This window comes from Carassius gibelio, chromosome A17, assembly GCF_023724105.1.
Source record: "Carassius gibelio isolate Cgi1373 ecotype wild population from Czech Republic chromosome A17, carGib1.2-hapl.c, whole genome shotgun sequence".
NCBI lineage: Eukaryota > Metazoa > Chordata > Actinopteri > Cypriniformes > Cyprinidae > Carassius > Carassius gibelio.
In genome coordinates this window covers 5983017-6006423 of record NC_068387.1, presented here as the reverse complement: position 1 = coordinate 6006423, position 23407 = coordinate 5983017, and the positions used below count along the sequence as shown (strand labels likewise).

At 41.4% G+C, this 23407-nt stretch overlaps 1 protein-coding gene across 1 annotated transcript in view; it reads left to right on the top strand.

Moving 5' to 3' along the window:
• kif6 (kinesin family member 6) overlaps window positions 1–23407 on the top strand; it is a 264616-nt gene that overhangs the window by 138833 nt on the left and 102376 nt on the right. The window contains exon 12 of the mRNA XM_052620016.1: window positions 20832–20979. Within this exon, the coding sequence (XP_052475976.1) occupies window positions 20832–20979 (148 nt within the window). The remainder of the gene's footprint in view (window positions 1–20831; window positions 20980–23407) is intronic.

The window sequence follows — 23407 nt, the reverse complement described above, 5'->3', positions numbered from 1 at the left end:
TACACTCCAAGCCACCGGCAAACTCTGGAAGCACCTACTATAATTATAAGTCAAGAGTTTTGGTTGTGCTCATGGAAGTAGCTGATGCCAACTACAAATTCAACCATGCTAATGTTTGCATACGAGGAAGACTGTCAGATGGAGAAATATTTGGCCAGTCAGACCTCCGAGCTGCCATGGACAGAGGTCTGAATGTCCCGGCCACTACCAGGCAGTAACATTACTTTGCTTTATGCATTTGTTGGAGATGAAGCATTCTCTCTCCGAAATCTGGACTATGGACAGTGAATGTTTAACTACAGGGTGTCAAGGGCAAGGCATACAGTTGAAAACACATTTAGAATTTTGGCCAGTAGGCTCCGTGTTTTCCTTTCCAACATTGCTCTGGAGCCTGACAAAGTGGCAACAATAACACTAGCTGCACTCTGTGTGCAAAACTTTTTAAGGGAGAAGGCATCAGATGTGACTTCTACTGTGTTATTACGCATTGCGTTGTGTTGCGTATAGCGCCACATAAACATAAAACCATGTCTGCATTCTACTATACCCTGCTTAAAACGTTTGAATCATCAGTGGAAAATTCTTTAAATATGTAAACGTACTTCATACTTACAGACTGAGTCAGAAGCAACAAACTGTCCTTGCAGAGTTGTAACTGCCCCAGTTTATAGAAACCGTCACCGTCATTGTAGGCAATTCTCACAGAAAACAGTCCCCTGTAAAATGTGCTGCATACATCTAAATATTTGGGTTGTGCTGCATACATCTGAAAAAGATGGCGCCTCTGTGTTTGGCTGGCTGTCTTTCTTTGCTCTGTATGTTATTGTGTTTGGTAATTTTGGCACATTTTGCACACAATGTGTCACCACTGTTAGTATACGATCGCCAGACTCTTCTGAATATAAGGGATTATGTGGTTAAATCTACAACTCGTGGCTCTAGTGGACAGCCTAAGATGCCGCCACCATTACTGTCATCCATACCTTTGCACCTTTGCACCTGTGGCATGTGCCCTGCTTGTTACCGGCCATCAACCGCTACAGAAAGCGCAGCAGACGGCGTGGGCGAAGAGGCGGTAGACTTGTCAGATTAAGAAGAGCATACCTGACTCTGACTTCGGCATCTGATCCTTGCGGTCTCGCGGCGCTCTCTCGGGAGTATGGCGGTTGCGCTGTGAAGTGCTCCTCAGAATACTGCTACCGGTGGCTTCGACCCATCGTTCCTGATGCTGAGTATACACATGCTTGCCGACGGCCCGTAAGGATCTGCAGACGGCATTCCGTAAAGGAGAATCTTCGCCCGCTTGCACGTAACGTTAACTCCCAGCAGTCTGGCCTCAACACATTACGTGTTGCTTTGATCAACACTAGATCACTAACTAATAAAACTTTCATTTTGAAAGATTTTTTTATTTCTCACTCTTTGGACTTTCTTTTGTTGACGGAAACCTGGGTTAAACCAGGTGACAACAGTGCCTTTACAGAGCTCCTCCCACCTCGGTGCTGTTTTTTCAGTGGGGAGGAGGTGTGGCTACTGTTTTTAAAGACAATTTTAAATGTCGACTTTTATCTATAAATGATTATTTTTATTTTGAGATACAGCTATTTTTAATTGAGTGTACACACCCTGTTTTGTGTGCTGTTGTTTATCGTCCACCTAAATACAACAAGAATTTTATTCAAGAGTTTTCCGAATTTTTAGCTGATTTTGTCCCAAAGTATGACCAACTTTTTATTTGTGGTAATTTTAATATCCATGTTTGTTGTCCATCTGATCAGTTGGCCACTGATTTAAAACGTATTTTGTCATCATTCCATTTACATCAATTGGTGGATCAACCCACACATCTTATTGGACACACTTTGGACCTTATTATTTCTCGTGGGCTCTCTATCTCCATTACTGAAATATCTGAGACTGCTATCTCAGATCATTTCCCCATTATTGTTGAATTCCCAGTCCCATCCTCAATAGCTAGCAGGTCTATTTCTTCGCCATGTTATCGTCGTATTCTCACTTCCTCAACAGCTGAAGAATTTTCTCCTGCTTTTATGGCCTCTGAGCTTTATACCGTTAGTGAATCTGTCTCTTCTATATGCTCTGATGGCCTGCTTTCATCTTTTAATTCCACCTGTTCTAAAATTTTAGACGTTATTGTTCCTTACAAACACAGATCTCCTAAATTAAGAGCAGATCCCTGGATTAATGATGCCACCCGAACCCTTAGGCAGCGTTGTAGACAGGCAGAAAGGAGATGGAAGAAAAACAAATTACATGTGTCTTTGGAAATATTAAGGGGCTGTCTTTTTGATTATCAAAGGGCTGTAAAGGAGGCAAAATCTAAATATTTGTCAAATATCATCACAAACAGTGGGCATTGTCCAAGGGTGATGTTTAATACAATTAATTATGTCGTAAACCCACATACTTGTTCTCCGACGGATGCCTCAGTCTCCACTTGTGAGAATTTTCTTCACTTTTTTATTAATAAATTGGAGTCTGTCAGACAACTCACAACTAATAGTTCTGAAACTGATTCAGTTGCCACTGCAGCACATTCTGCTGTGTTTGAACAGTTTGAACCAGTCTCACTATCATTTTTTAATGAAGTAGTGCTAAAGATGAAAATTACAAATTGCCCCTTGGACTTTGTTCCAACTAAATTGTTAAAAGACGTTATTATCACAGTTGGGCCTTTCCTGTTGGTTTTTATTAATAAATGTCTTAGCTCAGGATCAGTCTCTGCTGTGTTCAAACACGCTGTGGTTAGGCCTTTTCTTAAAAAACCAAACCTGGATCCTTCAGTTTTGTCTAATTTCAGACCAGTTTCTCACCTGCCTTTTCTCTCAAAAGTGTTAGAAAAAGTTGTTTTTATACAATTACAATGTTTTTTAGAAAATAACTCTTTGTTTGAGAAATTTCAATCAGGATTTAGATCGCGACATAGTACTGAGTCTGCACTGTTAAAGGTGCACAATGATATTGCCCGGTTTGTTGATGTCAAGAGCCCTGTTATTTTAGTGCTCCTCGATCTCACGGCTGCCTTTGATACAGTGGACCATGCAATCCTTCTGTCTCGCCTCAACCACTATGTTGGCATTAAGGGTACTGCGTTTCAGTGCGACAGAACCTTTTCTGTAGTGATTGAGAACTCATCCTCCTCTACTACATCTCTCTCCTGTGGGGTGCCACAAGGATCTATTCTCGGACCGGTTTTATTTTCGCTCTACATGCTGCCTCTTGGGTCCATCATAGCTAGGCATAACATAGCTTATCACTGCTATGCTGATGATTTGCAAATGTATTTGCCTATGAGTCCAACAAACACTGATGCATTAGGGTCGCTAATTGATTGCATTGATGACATTAAATTATGGTTAGAGCAAAATTTCCTCAATTTGAATGAAGATAAAACTGATTATATTTTATTTGGTGAATCTGCAACCTCTGACCCTAATATGCTAATTTCGAAGTTTAAACCGACTATCAGAAATCTTGGTGTCACTTTTGATAGTAGCCTGAAATTCGATAAACAAATTGACAGTGTGGTGAAAGCTAGTTTTTTTCAGCTACGTCTATTGGCCAAGGTCAAACCATTTTTTTATTTTTCGGACCTTGAGAAAGCTATTCATGCTTTTATTAGTTCAAGACTAGATTACTGTAATGCGCTTTATGTCGGAGTCTCACAGTCATCACTCAGGCGCCTTCAGCTGGTTCAGAATGCAGCAGCCCGTCTTCTAACTAACACACGTAAACGTGAGCATATTACTCCAATTCTTTCTTCGCTCCACTGGCTTCCAGTTTCTTTTAGAGTTGATTTTAAGATTTTATTGTTTGTTTTTAAAGCTCTCAATGGCCTCGCACCACCGTACATAACTGAGATGTTAACTTTGCATCAATCAAACAGGGCTCTTAGATCAACAAATCAACTTTTGCTGGAAGTCCCAAGGACAAGGTACAGACCGGGCTTTTTCTGTAGCTGGGCCAAGCCTCTGGAACAAGCTACCTGCTGATTTACGTACAATCACTGACTTGGGCCTCTTTAAGGCTAAGCTCAAGACTCATTTATTTAGACTGGCTTTTAATTTATAGCAGTTGTTGTGGCATTTTGTGTTTTCTTTGTGGCATTATTGTTTTTATTGTCTTTATTTTTATGTTAGATTTCCTGGAAAGCACTTTGGTTCACTTTGAGTGTTGTAAAGGGCTGTATAAATAAAAGTTGATTAATTGATTGATTGATTGATTGATTGAATGCAACAGTGTTTTAAATACAACTTAACCACTTATTTCTAGTTGTTGTATTTCTAGTAGTCCCCTTTTTGCAAGGCAAAACTAAGTAGCCTCGCTTTTACAATGAAACACAACGTTTCCAAAACATGACGCCAGCGGCAACAGTAAAATTTTCAGCACCTATTTACATTGCTTTGTTGGAAAATATTATATGTCTTTATAAAAAGTATTATATACAGAAGCCCTGAATTAAAACGTAAAAAGAAAGAAACTAAAGAAAAAGATCAAAATATCCTTCCTGATCCTAGAATAGTTTTATTTTTCTCTATAAAAAAACCCAAACTTTTTTCTGTCTTCAATTTTGTGTCTCCCCAAAATCTTTTTTCTCACAAACTTATCTCTTTTGTCAGTGTTATTAATTTGTCATTGGATACTATTAGCTCCTCACATCAAGGCAATAGTATGTCAAAAAGCAAGGCTAAGACGATACATCTGAATGGCAAATCCAGATCACATTTCAGATCTACATTATGAGCAGGGATACACACAGTCTGTGCGTGGTCTGCCTGGGGTCGGAGCATGCTCAGTCGGCTCTCAAGGGGGCCTTCCTCATCCGCCAGATCCGGCGCCCAATCCCTGAGTTCGGAAGCATGCTCTGCAGTTTCTTCTCCCTGGGGTGAGGGATCTACACTTCACCTCTCTTCCTCCTCCTAGGTTGATGTGGAGAGCGTCATTGGGGATTCGCCAGGAGCTATTAGAGGTAGCCAATTTGAACATCGAGTGGCCGCCAGCGAGAAATGGGTGGAACAGATGCTTGTGGGTTGTCTTTTCCTGGCATGGCATCATCTTTAAAGGCTCTGGCATTGCCCTCCAAGCCACTTAAAACAACATCAGCTTTGATGGGCAAAGGGCATTACTTTACACTATGGCAGTGCTCCAAGCATACAAAGCCGACCTGATCAAGTCCACTGATATTTCTGAGCTTAGGCGGCCCACTGATCTCTCCCTCCGCGCCACCGAAGAAACCGCACTCGCTTTTGGGCGGTCTATGGCAGCCTTGGTGGCCGCAGAGAGGCACTTGTGGTTGACCCTGTCTGAGATAAAGGATAAGGATAGGGTCTGCCTCATGGACAGAAATTCCTCCCTTTTCGCTCCCGCAGGGCCTCTGGGTGGGAGATGCACCCGCCGCATACCAGCTCCTCGTACCGTGAGGTACAAAAGCAGAGCATTGCCTCTCATGCTCCCCCATGTTGGGACCGAGAGCCCCAAATCAGATCTTAGGGCAGTCATTGAACCCAGGATGTCCTTGGCTAAGAAGTCCTGATGTGAGGAGCTCAGGACTTCACAGGGCGGCCCCTACTGGGGTAGAGTGGGGTCCACCTCATCATATGGTGCCAGTCTCACCTCAGTGCCCTCGGGAAGTCGGTTTGCCAACCCTGCCAGAGCTTCAGGGCGCAGCGGCTTCCAGCGAGCACTACTCTCAGTATCAAGCATGTTGCATATCAAATCAGGTCCAAGGACTGGTTTGTCATGATAGATCTCAAGTACACATACTTCCGTATCTCCATCCTTCCACAACACAGTTTTCTGTGTTTCACTGTCGGGGGCAAAGCATACCAATATCGAGTACTTCTGTTCGGTCTTGCACCCCGCACGTTTACGACATGTATAGATGCGGCTCTGGTTCCTCTGCACCTGCAGGGAATCCACATACTGAATTATATTGATGATTGGTTGATTTTAGCTCAATTAGAGCAGATGGCGTTTCGACATCGAGCCCACATGGGGGAGCTCGGTTTGAGACTGAACACCAAAAAAGTGTACTTTCTCCATTACATAGTCAAGAGAGTCAGAGAAGGTCAGTCACTCACTTCAAACTGTTTCAGAGATTGTTAGGTCTGATGGCAGCTGCATCCAACGTGATACCTTACAGTGGTGGCTCAAGACCAAGGTTAACACTTTGAAATATAAGGGTCACGCAGCGATACCTTTGTGCCTTAGACATGTGGAAGAAACCTTGGTTCTTGAATCAAACCTTGGTTCTTGAAACGCTCTGAGGTGGAAACTGTTCACCTCATGTTGCAGAGACCGCCAGATTGACCTTGTTAACTGCCAGTTGGTACAGTTCTGGGCCCGTATTCATAAAGAAACTTAATGCAAAAAGTAGCTCCTAGTGACAAAATTCTAAGAAAATTCTTAGAAATGTGGGCGTTCACTCTTAAAATTAAAGAAAAAATCCTAGTAAAGAAAAAAGTAATTCAGAAAGCATCTTAATCCTTAAAAGAGGTCTTAAGGTCAAACTTGTTAGGAGCACAGACAAGGACTTTTAAGAGGCTTAAGAGTTAGCAGAAGAGAAAATGGCAGAAAGACGAAGAGGCAAAAGAAATGTGTTGCAAACAATGGATGACAGGGAGTTAATTAGATGCTATAGATTAGATAGTGTCTATCACATTTTCAATCTGTTTTTAAATTCATTTTAAGTAAATGTTTTAATCATTTTAAAAGTTTTAAAATTGCTTGTTTTATTTTTGTTATTATTTTTCTTCATGATTATTTTACTTTCTTTTATGTCAAGCATTTTGCATTACCATTGTGTACGAAATGTGCTATATAAATAAATTTGCCTTGCCTTGCCTTGCCTAGATTGTGCAGCGATCATGTTTGTGACTGATCTTATTAGAGATGTGCTAACATCTCTGACACAGCGCAAAAATACCATAGCGCCAGAAATTAAAGTAATCACTACTCAGATATTTGGCAACTGGGAAAATGCAACAATGCAATATGATTTCTTGGGTCTGTCACAACCTTCTGTAAGCAGAGTGATCACACAAAAAATTACAGCACTTTCAGAACATCTTATTGTGACGCAGTTCATTTCGTTTCCACTGGACATTCCCTCAAAAAACTGCATTTATGAATATAGCAGGATTATAGGTGCGCACAAGCAGGGGGAATGAACCGTTAATAGTTTGTGCTATACGCTCCCATGTCTGCTTCTTGTCCCTTGCTGTGACACCCGGCCTGAATTATCCTTTAAAGGTGCCATCTGTAATGTTTGGCAAAAAAAATCAAGTCATACTCCACATTCCATAACAGATGGGGGCAGTGTGCCTCAATAAAGTGAATTGGTCTACTCTAGAGTAACAAACGAGAAACGGCATAGTCTCTATGCTCCGCCCCTACTTTCACAACAACACTACAGCCATAGCTGAAGCCTAACTGTTCACACCGCCGGCGTCTAGAGCGTCAAAAATCGCTCTTGCCGCTCTGCTCACGACGCTGCAGAAAGATTTGTGAGCGCTCAGACGCTCTAACGTAGATGCTTATTTTGTATTAAAAGCGCCCACAAAGCAAACAAGCTTGTTGATCTCGTGCAGACTAACCACAAGGAGTTATAACCTCATTAAATATTGTTGTGGACGAAATATTATGATCCTTTACTTAAAATGAACAATCTCAGACACCTTGGTCCACGTATCACTTTTAATTTATTTTTTTATGTCCCTGTAGGCAAACAGGGACACATCATAGATTAATACAAACGCTAAACAGCAATAATCAACCTGTCCTTTATTCTGCTTGAGAACTAATGTGCCAACTCTCAAGCATTCACTGTGAGACACACGCAATTGACTCTTTTCACACGCTTTCACGCCACACATAAATGTTTTCACGCACAGAAAAACCACGAAGCAAAGAGGACACGGAGACCAACAGACTAGACAGAGCAGGTTAGTTATGATACATAGGGCTGTGCAAAAAATCAAATGCGATTTTCATGCACCTCTCATCAGTAAAGACGCTCCTGTAATTAGAAGTATATCTCCAGCATGTGCATTCAGATCAGGGTTGCCAGGTTTTCACAACAAATCCTGCCCAGTTGCTTCTTAAAACTAGTCCAAAACTAGCCCAATCGCGTTTCCGGGAGGTTCCACGATAAAAATTGCTTCCCGGGGTTAAAATATAAGTTTTTGGGAAGGGTTTCCCTGGTAAAATTAGCATTTTAGGGGCTAAATATCACGTTATTGGTTTTGGGATTGCTTCAAACCGCGGACATGAAAAACAACCGCAGACTTGGCAACACTGGTTCAGGTGGAGCGGCAGTAACTGCACAGAGCCTTAGTCTTCCGACAACTAACACAAAATCGCTTTCAAAATCGACAAAGAATCGCCTGCGATTTTAACATCGATGTTGTGTAGATTTTCAGTGAATTACGGCTCCGTGTAGGAAATGCCAACCAGTGTTGCCAAGTCACAGCGACCCCAATACAAATAACGTGATATTTAGCCCCTAAAATGTGAATTATACCAAGGCAACCCTGCTAAAAAAACTATATTTTAACCCCGGGAAGCAATGTTTTATCGGGGAACCTTCTGGAAGCGAGATTGGGCTAGTTTTGAGAAGCAACTGGACAGGATTTGTTGTGAAAACCTGGCAATCCTGATCTGAACACACGTACTGGAGATATACTCCTAATTACAGGAGCGTCTTTACTGATGAGATGTACATGAGTAAAGACATGCACATTGCACAGCCCTATATAATGAAATGGGTAACGTTAAGTTATAGCTAGCTAATTATCAAACGCAGCTACGGTTAGCCATCGCTAACATTAGCACGTTTATCGAACAGCCTTCGATACATTTCTATGTTATAACTTCCCGAAAACAAATACACAAATATATAAAACAAACTTCTAGCAAAATACTAACAGCATCTAACTTGCAAGTTCGGAGTCAAACCTCATTTCTTTCAGGTCCATCAGTTGTCTCCAGCGATTAAAAGCAGTGCCGATGTTTACTCTGGTATTCTTATCGGATTTGATTTGTGATTCCGTGCGCGGTTGTTTCCCTGTAGCGGGTGTTGGTCTTTTGCCAAGGGCTTCAGCTATCCTTCCGCTCTCTTCTCTGAACTGAAAGTAGTGTGCTGTACTTTCCACATGATTGACATCAGGTCCAGGTACGCCCTGCGAGTTATTCGTGTATTCGTTGCAAGTTGGCTGGTGGTTATGTTGCCCGCATACCGCCTCTCACGGCCGAAACTGGTATTACAACACCTGCCGGGCCGGGGCTAGTAATGCTAATGCTAATTAAGGTTGATATCTCTGCAGCACTATAACTTGACATTTTTTTTATGACATCATCGCCTTTATTTCTTCTCATTCTTTTGATGCGTGTAGGTCATGTTATGGATATTTTTACCTCAATTTCTGCATATGGCACCTTTAAGAATGGCCTTGTGTTCATCCACTAACTGGGCTAACAGTAAACACTGTTTGGCTTCTTGGTTTTGATTCCATGTTTGATACATTAAAACCAACATTCAAACCACCACTTCAATCACTGTAATTGCAAAGATTGAAACAATTTTTATCATTCTAAGCCAATCAAATGCCTTATAGGAAATTAAAAGCATGCTAAATAAAAAAATTATTTATATACACACATATAATGTGTGTGTGTGTGTGTGTGTGTGTGTGTGTGTGTGTGTGAGAGAGAGAGAGAGAGAGAGAGAGAGAGAGAGAACGGTCAAATAGGAATAATTACGCATGTAAATTCAAAGTGAGAAATAGAATAGACCCTATACTTAAAATCACTCTTTTTTCCTTCTTGGACAACCAACCAATCACAGTCTTCAAAAGATTGTGTCATACATAGCAACGGGGTCAACCCCGCCTCCTCACTAAGATGAAGGTTTTTGTCTTTTCCTTACTCAGAGTTGCTCTCAGATCGATCCCGAATCGCTCTTAAGCTAAGACTCTTACGTAAAAGTTTTTAAGCTAAATTAAGAGTTTTCTGAGAGGATTTTTAGAACCTTTATGAATACGGGCCCTGGAGTTTCTACAAGCCAGGTTCTCAGGGTTAACGCACTCCACCTTAAAAGTTTACATTGCGGCCTTTGCAGCCTACCATGTCCCTTCGGTGGCCAGACAGTAGGCAGACACCCCTTAGTGACATGTTTCCTCCGCAGGGCACTGAGGCTGAGGCCTCCAGTACAGTCCCGTGTTTCCCCCTGGGACTTGGTTGTGGTTTTAGAGGCTCTTTGTAAAGCTCCAATCGAGCCGATTCAACATATTTCAGATAGACATCTGACCCTTAAGACTGCCTTGCTACTGGCTATTACTTCTCTAAAGAGAGTTGGAGATCTTCAGGCCCTCTCAGTGGCCCCTACCTTCCTCGACTTTGTGCCCGGCATGGCCAAAGCATTCTTATTCCCTCGAGCAGGTTATGTTCCTAAAGTCCCCTCTGTCACGCCACAACCGATAGTGCTGCAGGCCTTCTGCCCTCCTCAGCAGGAAAAGCTTAATTGTACAGTATTGTTCAAAATAATAGCAGTACAATGTGACTAACCAGAATAATCAAGGTTTTTAGTATATTTTTTTATTGCTACGTGGCAAACAAGTTACCAGTAGGTTCAGTAGATTGTCAGAAAACAAACAAGACCCAGCATTCATGATATGCACGCTCTTAAGGCTGTGCAATTGGGCAATTAGTTGAAAGGGGTGTGTTCAAAAAAATAGCAGTGTCTACCTTTGACTGTACAAACTCAAAACTATTTTGTACAAACATTTTTTTTTTCTGGGATTTAGCAATCCTGTGAATCACTAAACTAATATTTAGTTGTATGACCACAGTTTTTTAAAACTGCTTGACATCTGTGTGGCATGGAGTCAACCAACTTGTGGCACCTCTCAGCTGTTATTCCACGCCATGATTCTTTAACAACATTCCACAATTCATTCACATTTCTTGGTTTTGCTTCAGAAACAGCATTTTTGATATCACCCCACAAGTTCTCAATTGGATTAAGGTCTGGAGATTGGGCTGGCCACTCCATAACATTAATTTTGTTGGTTTGAAACCAAGACTTTGCCCGTTTACTAGTGTGTTTTGGGTCATTGTCTTGTTGAAACAACCATTTCAAGGGCATGTCCTCTTCAGCATAGGGCAACATGACCTCTTCAAGTATTTTAACATATGCAAACTGATCCATGATCCCTGGTATGCGATAAATAGGCCCAACACCATAGTAGGAGAAACATGCCCATATCATGATGCTTGCACCTCCATGCTTCACTGTCTTCACTGTGTACTGTGGCTTGAATTCAGAGTTTGGGGGTCGTCTCACAAACTGCCTGTGGCCCTTGGACCCAAAAAGAACAATTTTACTCTCATCAGTCCACAAAATGTTCCTCCATTTCTCTTTAGGCCAGTTGATGTGTTCTTTGGCAAATTGTAACCTCTTCTGCACATGCCTTTTTTTTAACAGAGGGACTTTGCGGGGGATTCTTGAAAATAGATTAGCTTCACACAGACGTCTTCTAACTGTCACAGTACTTACAGGTAACTCCAGACTGTCTTTGATCATCCTGGAGGTGATCATTGGCTGAGCCTTTGCCATTCTGGTTATTCTTCTATCCATTTTGATGGTTGTCTTCCGTTTTCTTCCACGTCTCTCTGGTTTTGCTCTCCATTTTAAGGCATTGGAGATCATTTTAGCTGAACAGCCTATCATTTTTTGCACCTCTTTATAGGTTTTCCCCTCTCTAATCAACTTTTTAATCAAAGTACACTGTTCTTCTGAACAATGTCTTGAACGACCCATTTTCCTCAGCTTTCAAATGCATGTTCAACAAGTGTTGGCTTCATCCTTAAATAGGGGCCACCTGATTCACACCTGTTTCTTCACAAAATTGATGACCTCAGTGATTGAATGCCACACTGCTATTTTTTTGAACACACCCCTTTCAACTAATTCAACTAATTGCCCAATTGCACAGCCTTAAGAGCGTGCATATCATGAATGCTGGGTCTCATTTGTTTTCTGAGAATCTACTGAACCTACTGGTAACTTGTTTGCCACGTAGCAATAAAAAAATATACGAAAAACCTTGATTATTCTGGTTAGTCACATTGTACTGCTATTATTTTGAACAATACTGTATGTGTCTAGTTCGAGTGCTGGATGCATACGTCCACCATATTAGATATAATACAGTTTATATATATATATATATATATATATATATATATATATATATATATATATATATATATATATAGGTGCTGGTCATATAATTAGAATATTATCAAAAAGTTTATTTATTTCACTAATTTCATTCAAAAAGTGAAACTTGTATATTATATTCATTTATTACACAAAGACTGATATATTTCAAATTTTAATTTTGATGATTATAACTGACAACTAAGGAAAACATCAAATTCAGTATCTCAGAAAATTTGAGTATTGTGAAAAGATTAAATATTCAATAAGATTCAATAAGACACCTGGTGCCATACTCTAATCAGCTGATCAAAACACCTGCAAAAGCCTTTAAACGGTCTCTCAGTCTAGTTCTGTATGCCACAAAATCATGGGGAAGAGTGCTGACTTGACAGTTGTCCAAAAGACAACCATTGACACCTTGCACAAAGAGGGCAAGACACAAAAAGTCAAAAGAGGCTGGCTGTTCACAGAGCTCTGTGTCCAAGCACATTAATAGAGAGGCGAAGGGAAGGAAAAGATGTGGTAGAAAAAAAGTGTATAAGCAATAGGGATAACTGCACCCAGGAGAGGATTGTGAAACAAAACCCATTCAAAAATGTGGGGGAGATTCACAAAGAGTGGACTGCAGCTGGAGTCAGTGCGTCAAGAACCACTACGCACAGACGTATGCAAGACATAAGTTTTATCTGTCACATTCCTTGTGTCAAGCCACTCTTGAACAACAGACAGTGTCAGAAGTGTCTCGCTTGAAAAAGGACTGGACTGCTGCTGAGTGGTCCAAAGTTATGTTCTCTGATGAAAGTAAAGGGTCCCAGAGTCTGGAGGAAGAGAGGAGAGGCACACAATCCACATTCCTTGAGGTCCAGTCTAAAGTTTCCACAGTCAGTGATGGTTTGGGGTGCCATGTAATCTGCCGGTGTTGGTCCACTGTGTTTTCTTAGGTCCAAAGTCAACGCAGCCATATACCAGAAAGTTTTTTGAGCACTTCATGCTTCCTGCTGCTGACCAACTCTATGGAGATGCGGATTTAATTTTACAACAGGACCTGGCACCTGCACACAGTGCCAAAGCTACCAGTACCTGGTTTAAGGACCATGGTATCCCTGTTCTTAATTGGCCAGCAAATTCGCCTGACCTTAACCTGTTAGCCTGCACCACGACGCGGGCGTCCTCAACACCCTCAACTCGCACCTTGTCAGTGTTTAAAAAGAGATTAAATGAAACAGGACAAATTTAATCTTTAAAAACTATACATCATTATAAAGATCTAAGCCCCAGGATCGATTAAGGATCGCTGTTTTTCAATGGAAAGTTTACAAAGACCGTATTTGCTACATTTGTGTAAGCAGAACACTTCAAAACATGAATAATGGAAACGCATTACATACCAGATTCATTGTAATAACAGATCCACAGCTGTAAATCCCAGTTTAGTTAGAAAGGTAAGGGTCAACTGAACAACATCTCATGAAGCAATAACGTTGTAATATGGTTCATAATTCCTTTGTTTACATTTCAGTTCTTCAGCGACAGAACTGTTTGTGTCTGTTGTGGAATAACTCACGATAAGAAACTGCGTCTTGGTATTAAAAAAATGGCATGGTTTTGCAGCATACAGTGTCACAATCAGACAAATCCACAAAACAAAAAAGTGAATGAAAGATAGTATATTTGAATTCTGGCGCTCTCGTGATGGCTTGTGACACGCTATGACGCACCTGTCAGCTGATGGAGGCGGAACTTATATCAATCGCCCTTTTCTTAGTTTATTTTTCAACAGTTTTTATATATGTGAAAGTGTCTTTTATGTTGAATGTGAATGTATCTGCATGATTACCATCTGTTTCAGTGCAAATCAGGCTCAGCTCAAATCAGCATGCTATTACTGTCCACGGACATTGAAGGCCACCAGTATGAGTTATGTAACAGGAGTGTGGGAAATACCTTGGTGGCCAGAGCTGACTGAGAAGTGAACACACTGAATAACCCTGGGGCGCAGACCCTGTGGAATGTAATGGATGTTAGGGGGGCAGTTGGTAGGAGTTGGGTCTTGGATCTGTTCCCGTTGGATCTCCTCCATGATATCCCAAGGAATTGGGGCAATGATTACTGATGGAGGAACAGTGTATTCTGGGGATTTGTTGTCAATGAGGAGATCATACTGCCTGGACAGAGCATCTGCCTTACTGTTTTTGCTTCCTGGGCGATAAGTCACTGAGAATTGGAAGTGAGTGAAGAAGAGGGACCATCGAGCTTGGCAAGGGTTGAGTCGTTTTGCACCTTTAATGTACTCCAGGTTTTTATGATCAGTAATCACTTGGAACGGGTGGACTGCTCCCTCGAGCAATGACTCCATTGCTCTATCGCTGCTTTCATAGACAGGAGTTATTCCCTACACCATAGTTTTGTTCGGATGCCGTTAACTTCCTGGAAAAGAATGCACAAGGGTACAGTTTAACCGGTTGACCATGGCGCTGAGAGAGTACGGCCCCAATGCCTGAGTCCGAGGCATCTACTTCCATGATGAATGGTAAGTTGGGGTCAGGATGCTTGAGGATAGTTGCCATGGTAAATTAAACTTTTAAGACATTGAATGCTTGATTAGCCTCCTCACTCCACCTGAGCTTGGAGGGTTTCCCCTTGAGAAGTGATGTCAGTGGTGCTGCAACCATGCTGTAGTTTCTAATGAACCTTCGGTAAAAGTTAGCAAATCCCAGGAATCTCTGAAGTTCCTTGATTGTGGAAGGTAGGGGCCACTCCATTACAGCCTTGACCTTGGCCTCGTCCATCTTGATGACTAATGTGATAACCCAGGAATGATGTCTGCTTGGCGTGAAACTCACATTTCTCTGCCTTGACGTACAGGTGATTTTTCAGGAGCCGAGTGAGGATGTTCTGGACATGGTCAGCTTGTTCTGCCTCAGACTTGGGGTAGATGAGAATGTCATCAATGTAAGCAATTACGTACTGGTTAAGCAGGTCCCGGAAGATCTCGTTTATGAAAGACTGGAAGACAGCAGGTGCGTTGGCAAGTCTATACGGCATGACCTGATACTCATAGTGCCCTCTAGTGGTGAGAAGGGCAGTCTTCCACTCGTCACCCTCCTTGATGCGAATGAGGTTGTATGCAGGTTGTATGAGGTTGTATGCTTCGTAAGTCTAATTTGGTGTAAATCCTTGCTTCACGTAGCTGTTCCAATTGCTGTGTCATTGATGGCCTTGATCTTAATGGGTGGGTTACATGGTTGGACGGTAAATACTTCTTGAATATATCTTCATGAATGAGATTTAATGCTGCTCCGGAGTCGATCATTGCGGTCAATGAGATGGAAAGTTCTTCAGTTTTTAAGGTAAGGGGAAGATTGAAGGATTGATTATTCAGTATCAAGTTTTCCATATTTACCAAAATGGGCTTCTGGGCCTTGTGTGGACATCTCTTTCAACGATGGCCTATTTCACCACACTAGAAACAGAGATGGATATGGCATCGCCGTGCTCGTTCACTTTCCGAAAGTTTGGTAATGTTGACTTGCATGGGTTCTTTGGGCATTTTAATTACAGTCGGGATAACAGGTGGTATTTCCTTCACATACCTTCCTCGCGGAGTCTGTCTCATCAAATTATCTATCTTGATTTCAAGCGTGAAGAAGTCAGTAAACAATGAATTTTCTCCTTTACATACGAGCTCTGCCTGGAGATCCGTGTTGAGGCTTCTCTGAAACATCATTCCACCCATTCTGAGCAGTGAGGGTGCGAAACAAGATGGCATACTCTGCGGCTGTTCTGGTTCCTTGCAACATTTGCAGAAGTTGAGTTTATATATCCTTGCCCCCTGCAGGATATTCAAACACTTCTCGAAGTTGTTGCAGGAAATAGTCAAAGGATCGTCTGAATCTCATGTCAGTATCCCAAACAACTGCAGTCCAGTCGATCGCCTTCCCAGACAATAAAGACATTATGACTGCACATTTATTTTTGTCAGAATTAAATTTTTCTTCCTGGTTGTCAAAATAAATCTTCATTTGACGAACAAAGCCCCGACATCTATCAGCTGAACCATCAAATTTATTGGGTAGTGCAAAACTCACCGCTCTAGGCGTGGTTGATGGAAGTGACTGGATGTAGCTCATCAAGTGCAGTTGACTGCTTGAAGTTTACTCAACTGATCTTGGTACCCCTTTAAGAATAATACTTTGATAAGCGAATGCCGCTTGCATGTTAGAAACTTCCGCTGGATTCAGTTGAGGCGAAGTATTCTGTAACGAAGAGGCTGAGGCTGAGGCAGAATGTGAATCCATTTGCAGGAATTTATTAAAGGAAGATCTTACAATCAGAGTCGAGTAACCAGGCAGAGTTTCGTACCGTAAGGGCAGTCTGATCTTTCAACATACACAGGGGTTATCCAGTGGACAGAGATGAGTAGGCAGGTGAACAGGTCAAGCACAAACATCAGTCCAATCAAGCAATAAATCCAAAGGGGCAATCCAAGAGACGTGAACGATGTAACAGGCAGAATCATGATCAAACAGGCAGTCAGAATACTCACAAGGAAAACACTTGGTAAGGCAGGTTAACTGGCAATACTTCGCAGTAAAGGATCATGCTAGCACATGTTAAATAGTCCCAAACAGGAAATGACTGTAGAAGCAGAGGGAGTGGTGAACAGTCAATACTCCGATGAGGGCTCCCTCTGCTGGCGTGGTGTTACACTATATGAATAGATAGAGTGGATTATTTATTTTATGGCGCATTTGTGTTATTACCATCTGTACAAGTGGCTATCAGCACTTATTTGCATTGTAATTCATTGTAAATGCTGCATTTCTAGCAATCTCAGGATTCTCTGTAATTGGCATAAAAAGTTACATCTTTTTTTTTTCTTTATTATCTTTTTTACTCAAAATATTCTTATTGTATTTTTCTAGTGCTCAGATAAATCACTTACATTCTGTCTAGTGTTTTATAATTTTAAAAAAAACTATGCAGTGGTATGTTTAACGACTAAGTTTGTAGAAGTCTTTAATGCAGTTGGTATTTTTTATATATATTTATGGGGGTGGGGGATCTAGACATAGTCTCATAAAAATATTTGCAGGATTCTCATTTTTCATGAATCTTATTCGGATTTGAAATAGAAACTCAAAGACATGTGACTTTCAACCCATTACTTTTCTAGTGTTACAAACACGCCAGGTTCCACCTCCACACAATCACGGCGCACACCCTCACCTGAGTTCTAACCATCACCACCTGATCTCAGGTCTCCAACACATCCCTAGGACACAGCGCACTCCCCTCATCCACTCCACCCATACATCACCTGGCACTGGTCACCCGGGGGTCAATGGAACCCTCTCATTGCTACGGGAATGCTTCTGGTGGCCCAACATGGCCTCGGATGTCAGAAGGTACGTGAGTGGATGTACCAGCTGCGCCATGTCAAAAAGTCCTCGCCATCTACCATCTGGCAAACTTCATCCTCTGCCCATTCCCAACCGCCCGTGGTCACACCTAGGGGTGGATTTCATAACGGACCTTCCACCCTATGACCACAATACCTGTATTCTGATAATTGTGGATAGGGTCTCCCTACTGCCATGGAAACGGCAGAACTGATGTTTAACCATGTGTTCAGGTACTTCGGCATTCCAGAGGACATTGTGTCGGATCGGGGCCCCCAGTTCATCTCCCGGGTATGGAGAGCGTTTCACTCCCTCCTAGGTGTGACCATCAGCCTGTCCTCCGGCTACCACCCGCAGTCCAACGGGCAGACGGAAAGAGTGGTCCAGGAGATCGGACGCTTCCTCCGTACCTTCTGTCACGGCCACCAGAACTCCTGGAACCAATTCCTGGGGTGGGCCGAGTACGCACAGAACTCCCTCCGTCAACCCACCACCGGACTCACACCCTTCCAGTGCGTACTCGGCTACCAACCACCTCTATTCCCCTGGTCTGGAGAGCCCTCAGATGTTCCCGCGGTCGACTATTGGTTCCGGGAGATCGAGAGGGTCTGGGATCCAGTCACCTACAAACTTCAACTTCCCCCTGAGTACCGGATTCACCCAACTTTCCATGTCTCACTCCTTAAACCTCACCATCCTTCTGTTCTTCCCTCCACAGAACCTGGTGAGACTGAAGCCCCCCCCCCCCCCCCCCCCCTCCTCTCCTCCTAGATGACGATGCAGCCAACTCGGTCAAGGACATCCTGGACTCCCGGTGGCATGGTGGACAACTGGAATACTTAGTGGACTGGGAAGGATACGGTCCAGAAGAACGTTCCTAGGTCCCACGCAACGACATCTTGGACCCCGCCTTGCTGGATAACTTCCACTCCATGCAGGATATACTCCTAGGATTACTTCTCCTTCATTTTCTCTCTAAGGATTGTTCTCCAAGCCCCAACAATTATGTTTGCAACACACTGAAGTAGGAAACTACTTCAAGCTAGTTAGAGCACTTTCAGCTGTCAGAAAATCTATGGGGTTTTGTGAAGAGGAAGATGTGATGTGCCAGACCCAAGAATGCAGAAGAGCTGAAGGCCACTATCAGAGCAACCTGGGCTCTCATTACACCTGAGCAGTGCCACATACTGATTGACTCCATGACATGCTGCATTGCTGGAGTAATTCAGGCAAAAGAAGCCCCAATTAAGTATTGGTGCTCTACATGCTCATACTTTTCTTTTAAATACTTTTCAGTTGGCCAAGATTTCTAAAAATCCTTTCTTTGTATTGGTCTTAAGTAATTTTCACATTTTCTGAAATACTGATTTTGGGATTTTCCCTAAGTTGTCAATTATAATCATCAAAAATTATTATCAATTAAAAGAAATAAACATTTGAAAGATATCAGTCTGTGTGTAATGAATGAATATAATGTACAAGTTTCCCTTTTTGAATGTAATTAGTGAAATAAATCAACTTTTTGATGATATTCTAAATATATGACCAGCACCTGTATGTATGTGTGTGTGTATGTGTGTGTGTATGTATATATATATATATATATATATATATATATATATATATATATATATATATATATATATATATATATATATATATATATATATATATATATATATATATATAGTAGGCTATATACCTAACTGTATTGTACTAATATATTATAATATTGTGCTGTCACAGCTCAAGGTTCGTCAGATGATGATGCGTTGATCATGCATTTGCTGATAGCGCTGAAGTGAACTGTCCCTGGAACATTATCTCCACTATCTCCAGAGAGCAACTTAGTATTGTCACTTACATACCCTGAAAGTAACCTCTGACTTTGGAAAGCTGAGGTTATCTGCTCGCTTATCCTCAAACATGCCTGGGTATGTCCCATAACCTGCTTTTTGGAATACCCCTCTGACCGACATTGACATCCCTACTGTAGGGAATGTCATCATTGTGACTGGTGTATGAGAGCATATATGCAACTTCTCGAGTTTTGATTGGCACTGTGTTGCGTGTTGGCATGCCGCAGAAGCTATAAACTTGCTTTTCGGCAAGTTCTCTGTGTAAACACAACCTTGTTGGTGTACTGTATAAAAAGAAAAAAGAAATTGTGAGTGTGAAGCAGTTCAATGCATTTATGCTTCCCTGGCTGCACACATTATTTCATGGGTGGGGACACTCACACGATCTTTGGGTACGCTGGTAGGGAGCAGCTGAGATGCCTGTCGAATAAGTAAGCTAAATGAGCACTTGCTGATGAGCAGATTACAATGTCTATGTTGAGGCTTACAATTACTTCTAGACCTCCACACCAAGGCTTTGAGGTTGTGGAAAAAAACCTTTCTCCTCATGTGATTCCAGCCCTAATGTTTTGCATCATGCATTGATTTTGAGGCTGAGGGAGAATGGTTATGATTTTCCACAATCAAGTTTATGTGCAGATAATTTCAGTCTTTGATGATGTGGAAGAAATCTTGCTATATGTCCCAAGGACCTATGCTGGGGCATTGTGTCATTGAAAGTAGTTAATGAAAGATGCTTCCATTACCGGTTGGGTGGCTGTAATTCTAACTCTAGGGTACTTTCTCACAGAACTCTGCACTGCACAGACAAGTTTCATACATAAATCATTGGGGGTCTGAGGTCACAACTTCTATGCAGACTGGTGCACTAGATCCTCCTGTGGTCCCAGGGCAAACTGCTGTCTCTCAGAGTATTTAAAATCACTGGTCACCTCAGTGTGGAAGCAGATGGCAGGGTCTGAGGCCCAGGGAATGAAGACATGGCAAACTTAATTTGGAAGAAGTTCAGCCAGGAGGAAGTAGATATCTTCATACAATACAAGAGAGGACTTCATGTGCCATTCGAACTGAGGCGCAACAGCAAGCACAAATAACACGTTGTTAGATTTGTGTTAGACTTGTTCACTTAACATTTAAAATAGTTTTTGCAACAGAACCACTGTGGAATGTCAGTATTTTTGTTGTGTGCCCTGAACAATACTTTTTTTCATCTTTAAAATAAATAAAAAATGCTTACAATCTTATTGTCTAAAATAAAAAGGAGACTACATTCAAGCTACATGCAAGTTATTCTCCAACATTCAAACAGGTTTCCTTTCTTTCCAGGTGAGGGTACGAGAGGGATCCTGTGCTCAAAATGGAATGAGTAAAGACAGCACTCCTTTAATGAGTGTCTCTGATGAAGAGCAAAGAAAATCATATGCAGAAGTCCAGAAGCTGCGGGACATGTTGACCCACCGTGATAATGAGATCAGTATCCTTTACTCAAATTATGAATAATTAAAAATATTATTCAAATGAATGAAAATTAGTTGGTTCAAATAAAAATAACTGAACCACTTTTTTTTTTCCTGTCAAACAACCAGATAGATATAAGTTTGTACAACTATTTTCCCCCAATTTTGTAATAATACTTATTCATTAATGTGATGAAGGATTTGTTTGTGTTTCACATTTTCTGGGAAAATTAGTGTTCTTGACCACTGTATCTTATCAACAATAATGAAAATATTTTTAATGAAAAAAATATGAAAAATATGCCAAGCAGAGGAATGCACACAAATGTAGAAGTTTGAAGAGATGAGAAGAAATTTTTGAATAAAGTCATTATTTATTTATTTTTTTTTTGTGCACAAAAAAAAAGTATTATTGTACCTTTAAAATTACAGTTAAACCACTGATGTCACATGGACTATACTAAAGGTTCACTAAGTGATTTTTGAAAAACACTTTTGACCACAATGTGGGATCCATATACTGTATAAAAAAATGGACATTGTGTCCCTGACTTCACACGTAGGTTTCTGAAGAGCATTTTCGAAGGACAAAGTAAGGAGGTTCAACCTACTCTGAGTTAAAACTTGAACTCTGAGTTGACTTACTCTGAGATGGGAAACTCTGAGTTCTCGTTATGTTATCGAACTAATAAGCTATTCATTTTCACGGTATCTCACAAGTAAAAAAAAAAAATAATAATAAATGATAATATAATAATTATAATGCAAGTGTATTTTTCTTATTTTACAAATGATCTGCCAATAGAGTAAGAAAAATATGACAGCAGCGATTTACACTTAAGTGGAATTAACATACTTTCTTAGACATAGACCCTATTTACAGTAGGCTAAGTGCAAATAGCTCTAGATTCTGATCACACATAGTGAAAATCGTGATATATTCCATTTACTATGTAAAAGTAAGCAGTTCTTTGCAACTGGCTAAGTGTAAATAACAATTAGATGCTATTTATACTGGCATACACATATTAGGCCTATTTGCACCAGTATTGTTGTACATTAACAGGATGCAATAATAACAGATTGTAAATTATTATATTTATTCAAATTATAAATAGATTTATCATTATTAAACACTCATTAGGCACTTCTACTTTTAGATTTTTTTTTTAATGTGATGGGAAAAGTGAGAACAACAGGCTCAGCAAAAGCCAGACTCGAACACGAACAGTTGCATACAAGCTAGTTCTCCGTGCCCAATGCATTACTGCCTAAACCACTGTAGCCATTATTCATATGTTGTAGCCTTCACACACAAGATTGGGGTGCATTAATTTAGGATGTCCAATGAATAAATTCACCAGGCAGACTTTCTGTGGAGCAAAATTTAACTTTCTTTATTTTCTTATAAGGAATGGGTGAAGGGAAACTAGAGGAAACTGTAACTCAGGTATTTCTTCTTTCCCAAGTCCCTACTGGTTGCATCAACTTTACTTCTGGAGGGAAGGCAGAGAGAGATGTATGATTAGTCAAGGTGGTTCAGGCTACTCACGTCCTTCACTAGGCCTTTGTTCTCCAGAGCATGGTTTGCTTAGGACTGGTCCAGTGCTTGGGCTGTGGAATCTTCAGCACTTTGTTACTGCTCAGTTCCCATCCTCCTCTCTTACTGTGACTTTTTTGCTCCCTTTTGTGTGGATGCTGATTGTGCCCAATAGCCTGCAACTGATGCTCCCTATCAGAAGAGAAACTGTGAACATCTGTTTTGGAGGAGCTATCCCTGGTCCTGAACATCACAGGGTGGCACTGATGGTACTGTCCATGGTGCTGAACATGACCTGCTTCCTTGCAGTCACCACAACGTGTTGTACGTGTGGGGTGGAGTTATCAAAATAGGGGCAAGGTCCTGTTATGGTTATGGGCATGTTTGTTTTTGGTGCTTTCAAATATCCACATCCTCTTCAGGAACTCGAGCTCCATCTAAACACTTTGGGAACACCTTCAGTGTGACCACCCACTGAAACACATTAGATTAGATTAGATTCAACTTTGTTGTCATTGCACATGTAAGGTACAAGGCAACAAAATGCAGTACAGGGGATTGAGGAAGAAATACAGCATAACATGAGGGAGAGGGGAGGAGAAAAAACAACAACAACCAGACCATGCTCCTGTGGGGAGTAGTGTGGGAACAGGAAAAAACACCTCAGCAACATAAGCACATAATCAGAGCAGCATGAAAACTCACGACTTGCAAAAGGGGAGGGCAGTAGGGGGTGGAGGTAGCCCAGCACAGGCAAGCAGCCATCCGATCCTGCAGCCATCCCGTGCTGGTCACAGACCTGCTTGTTAGACTGGCCAACAGCAGCCAAAAGCAGATAAGTTTGGGATTGTTTGTTCTTGGGGCGAGTAACCACATTCCAATATACACAACCACTCAATTAGTCA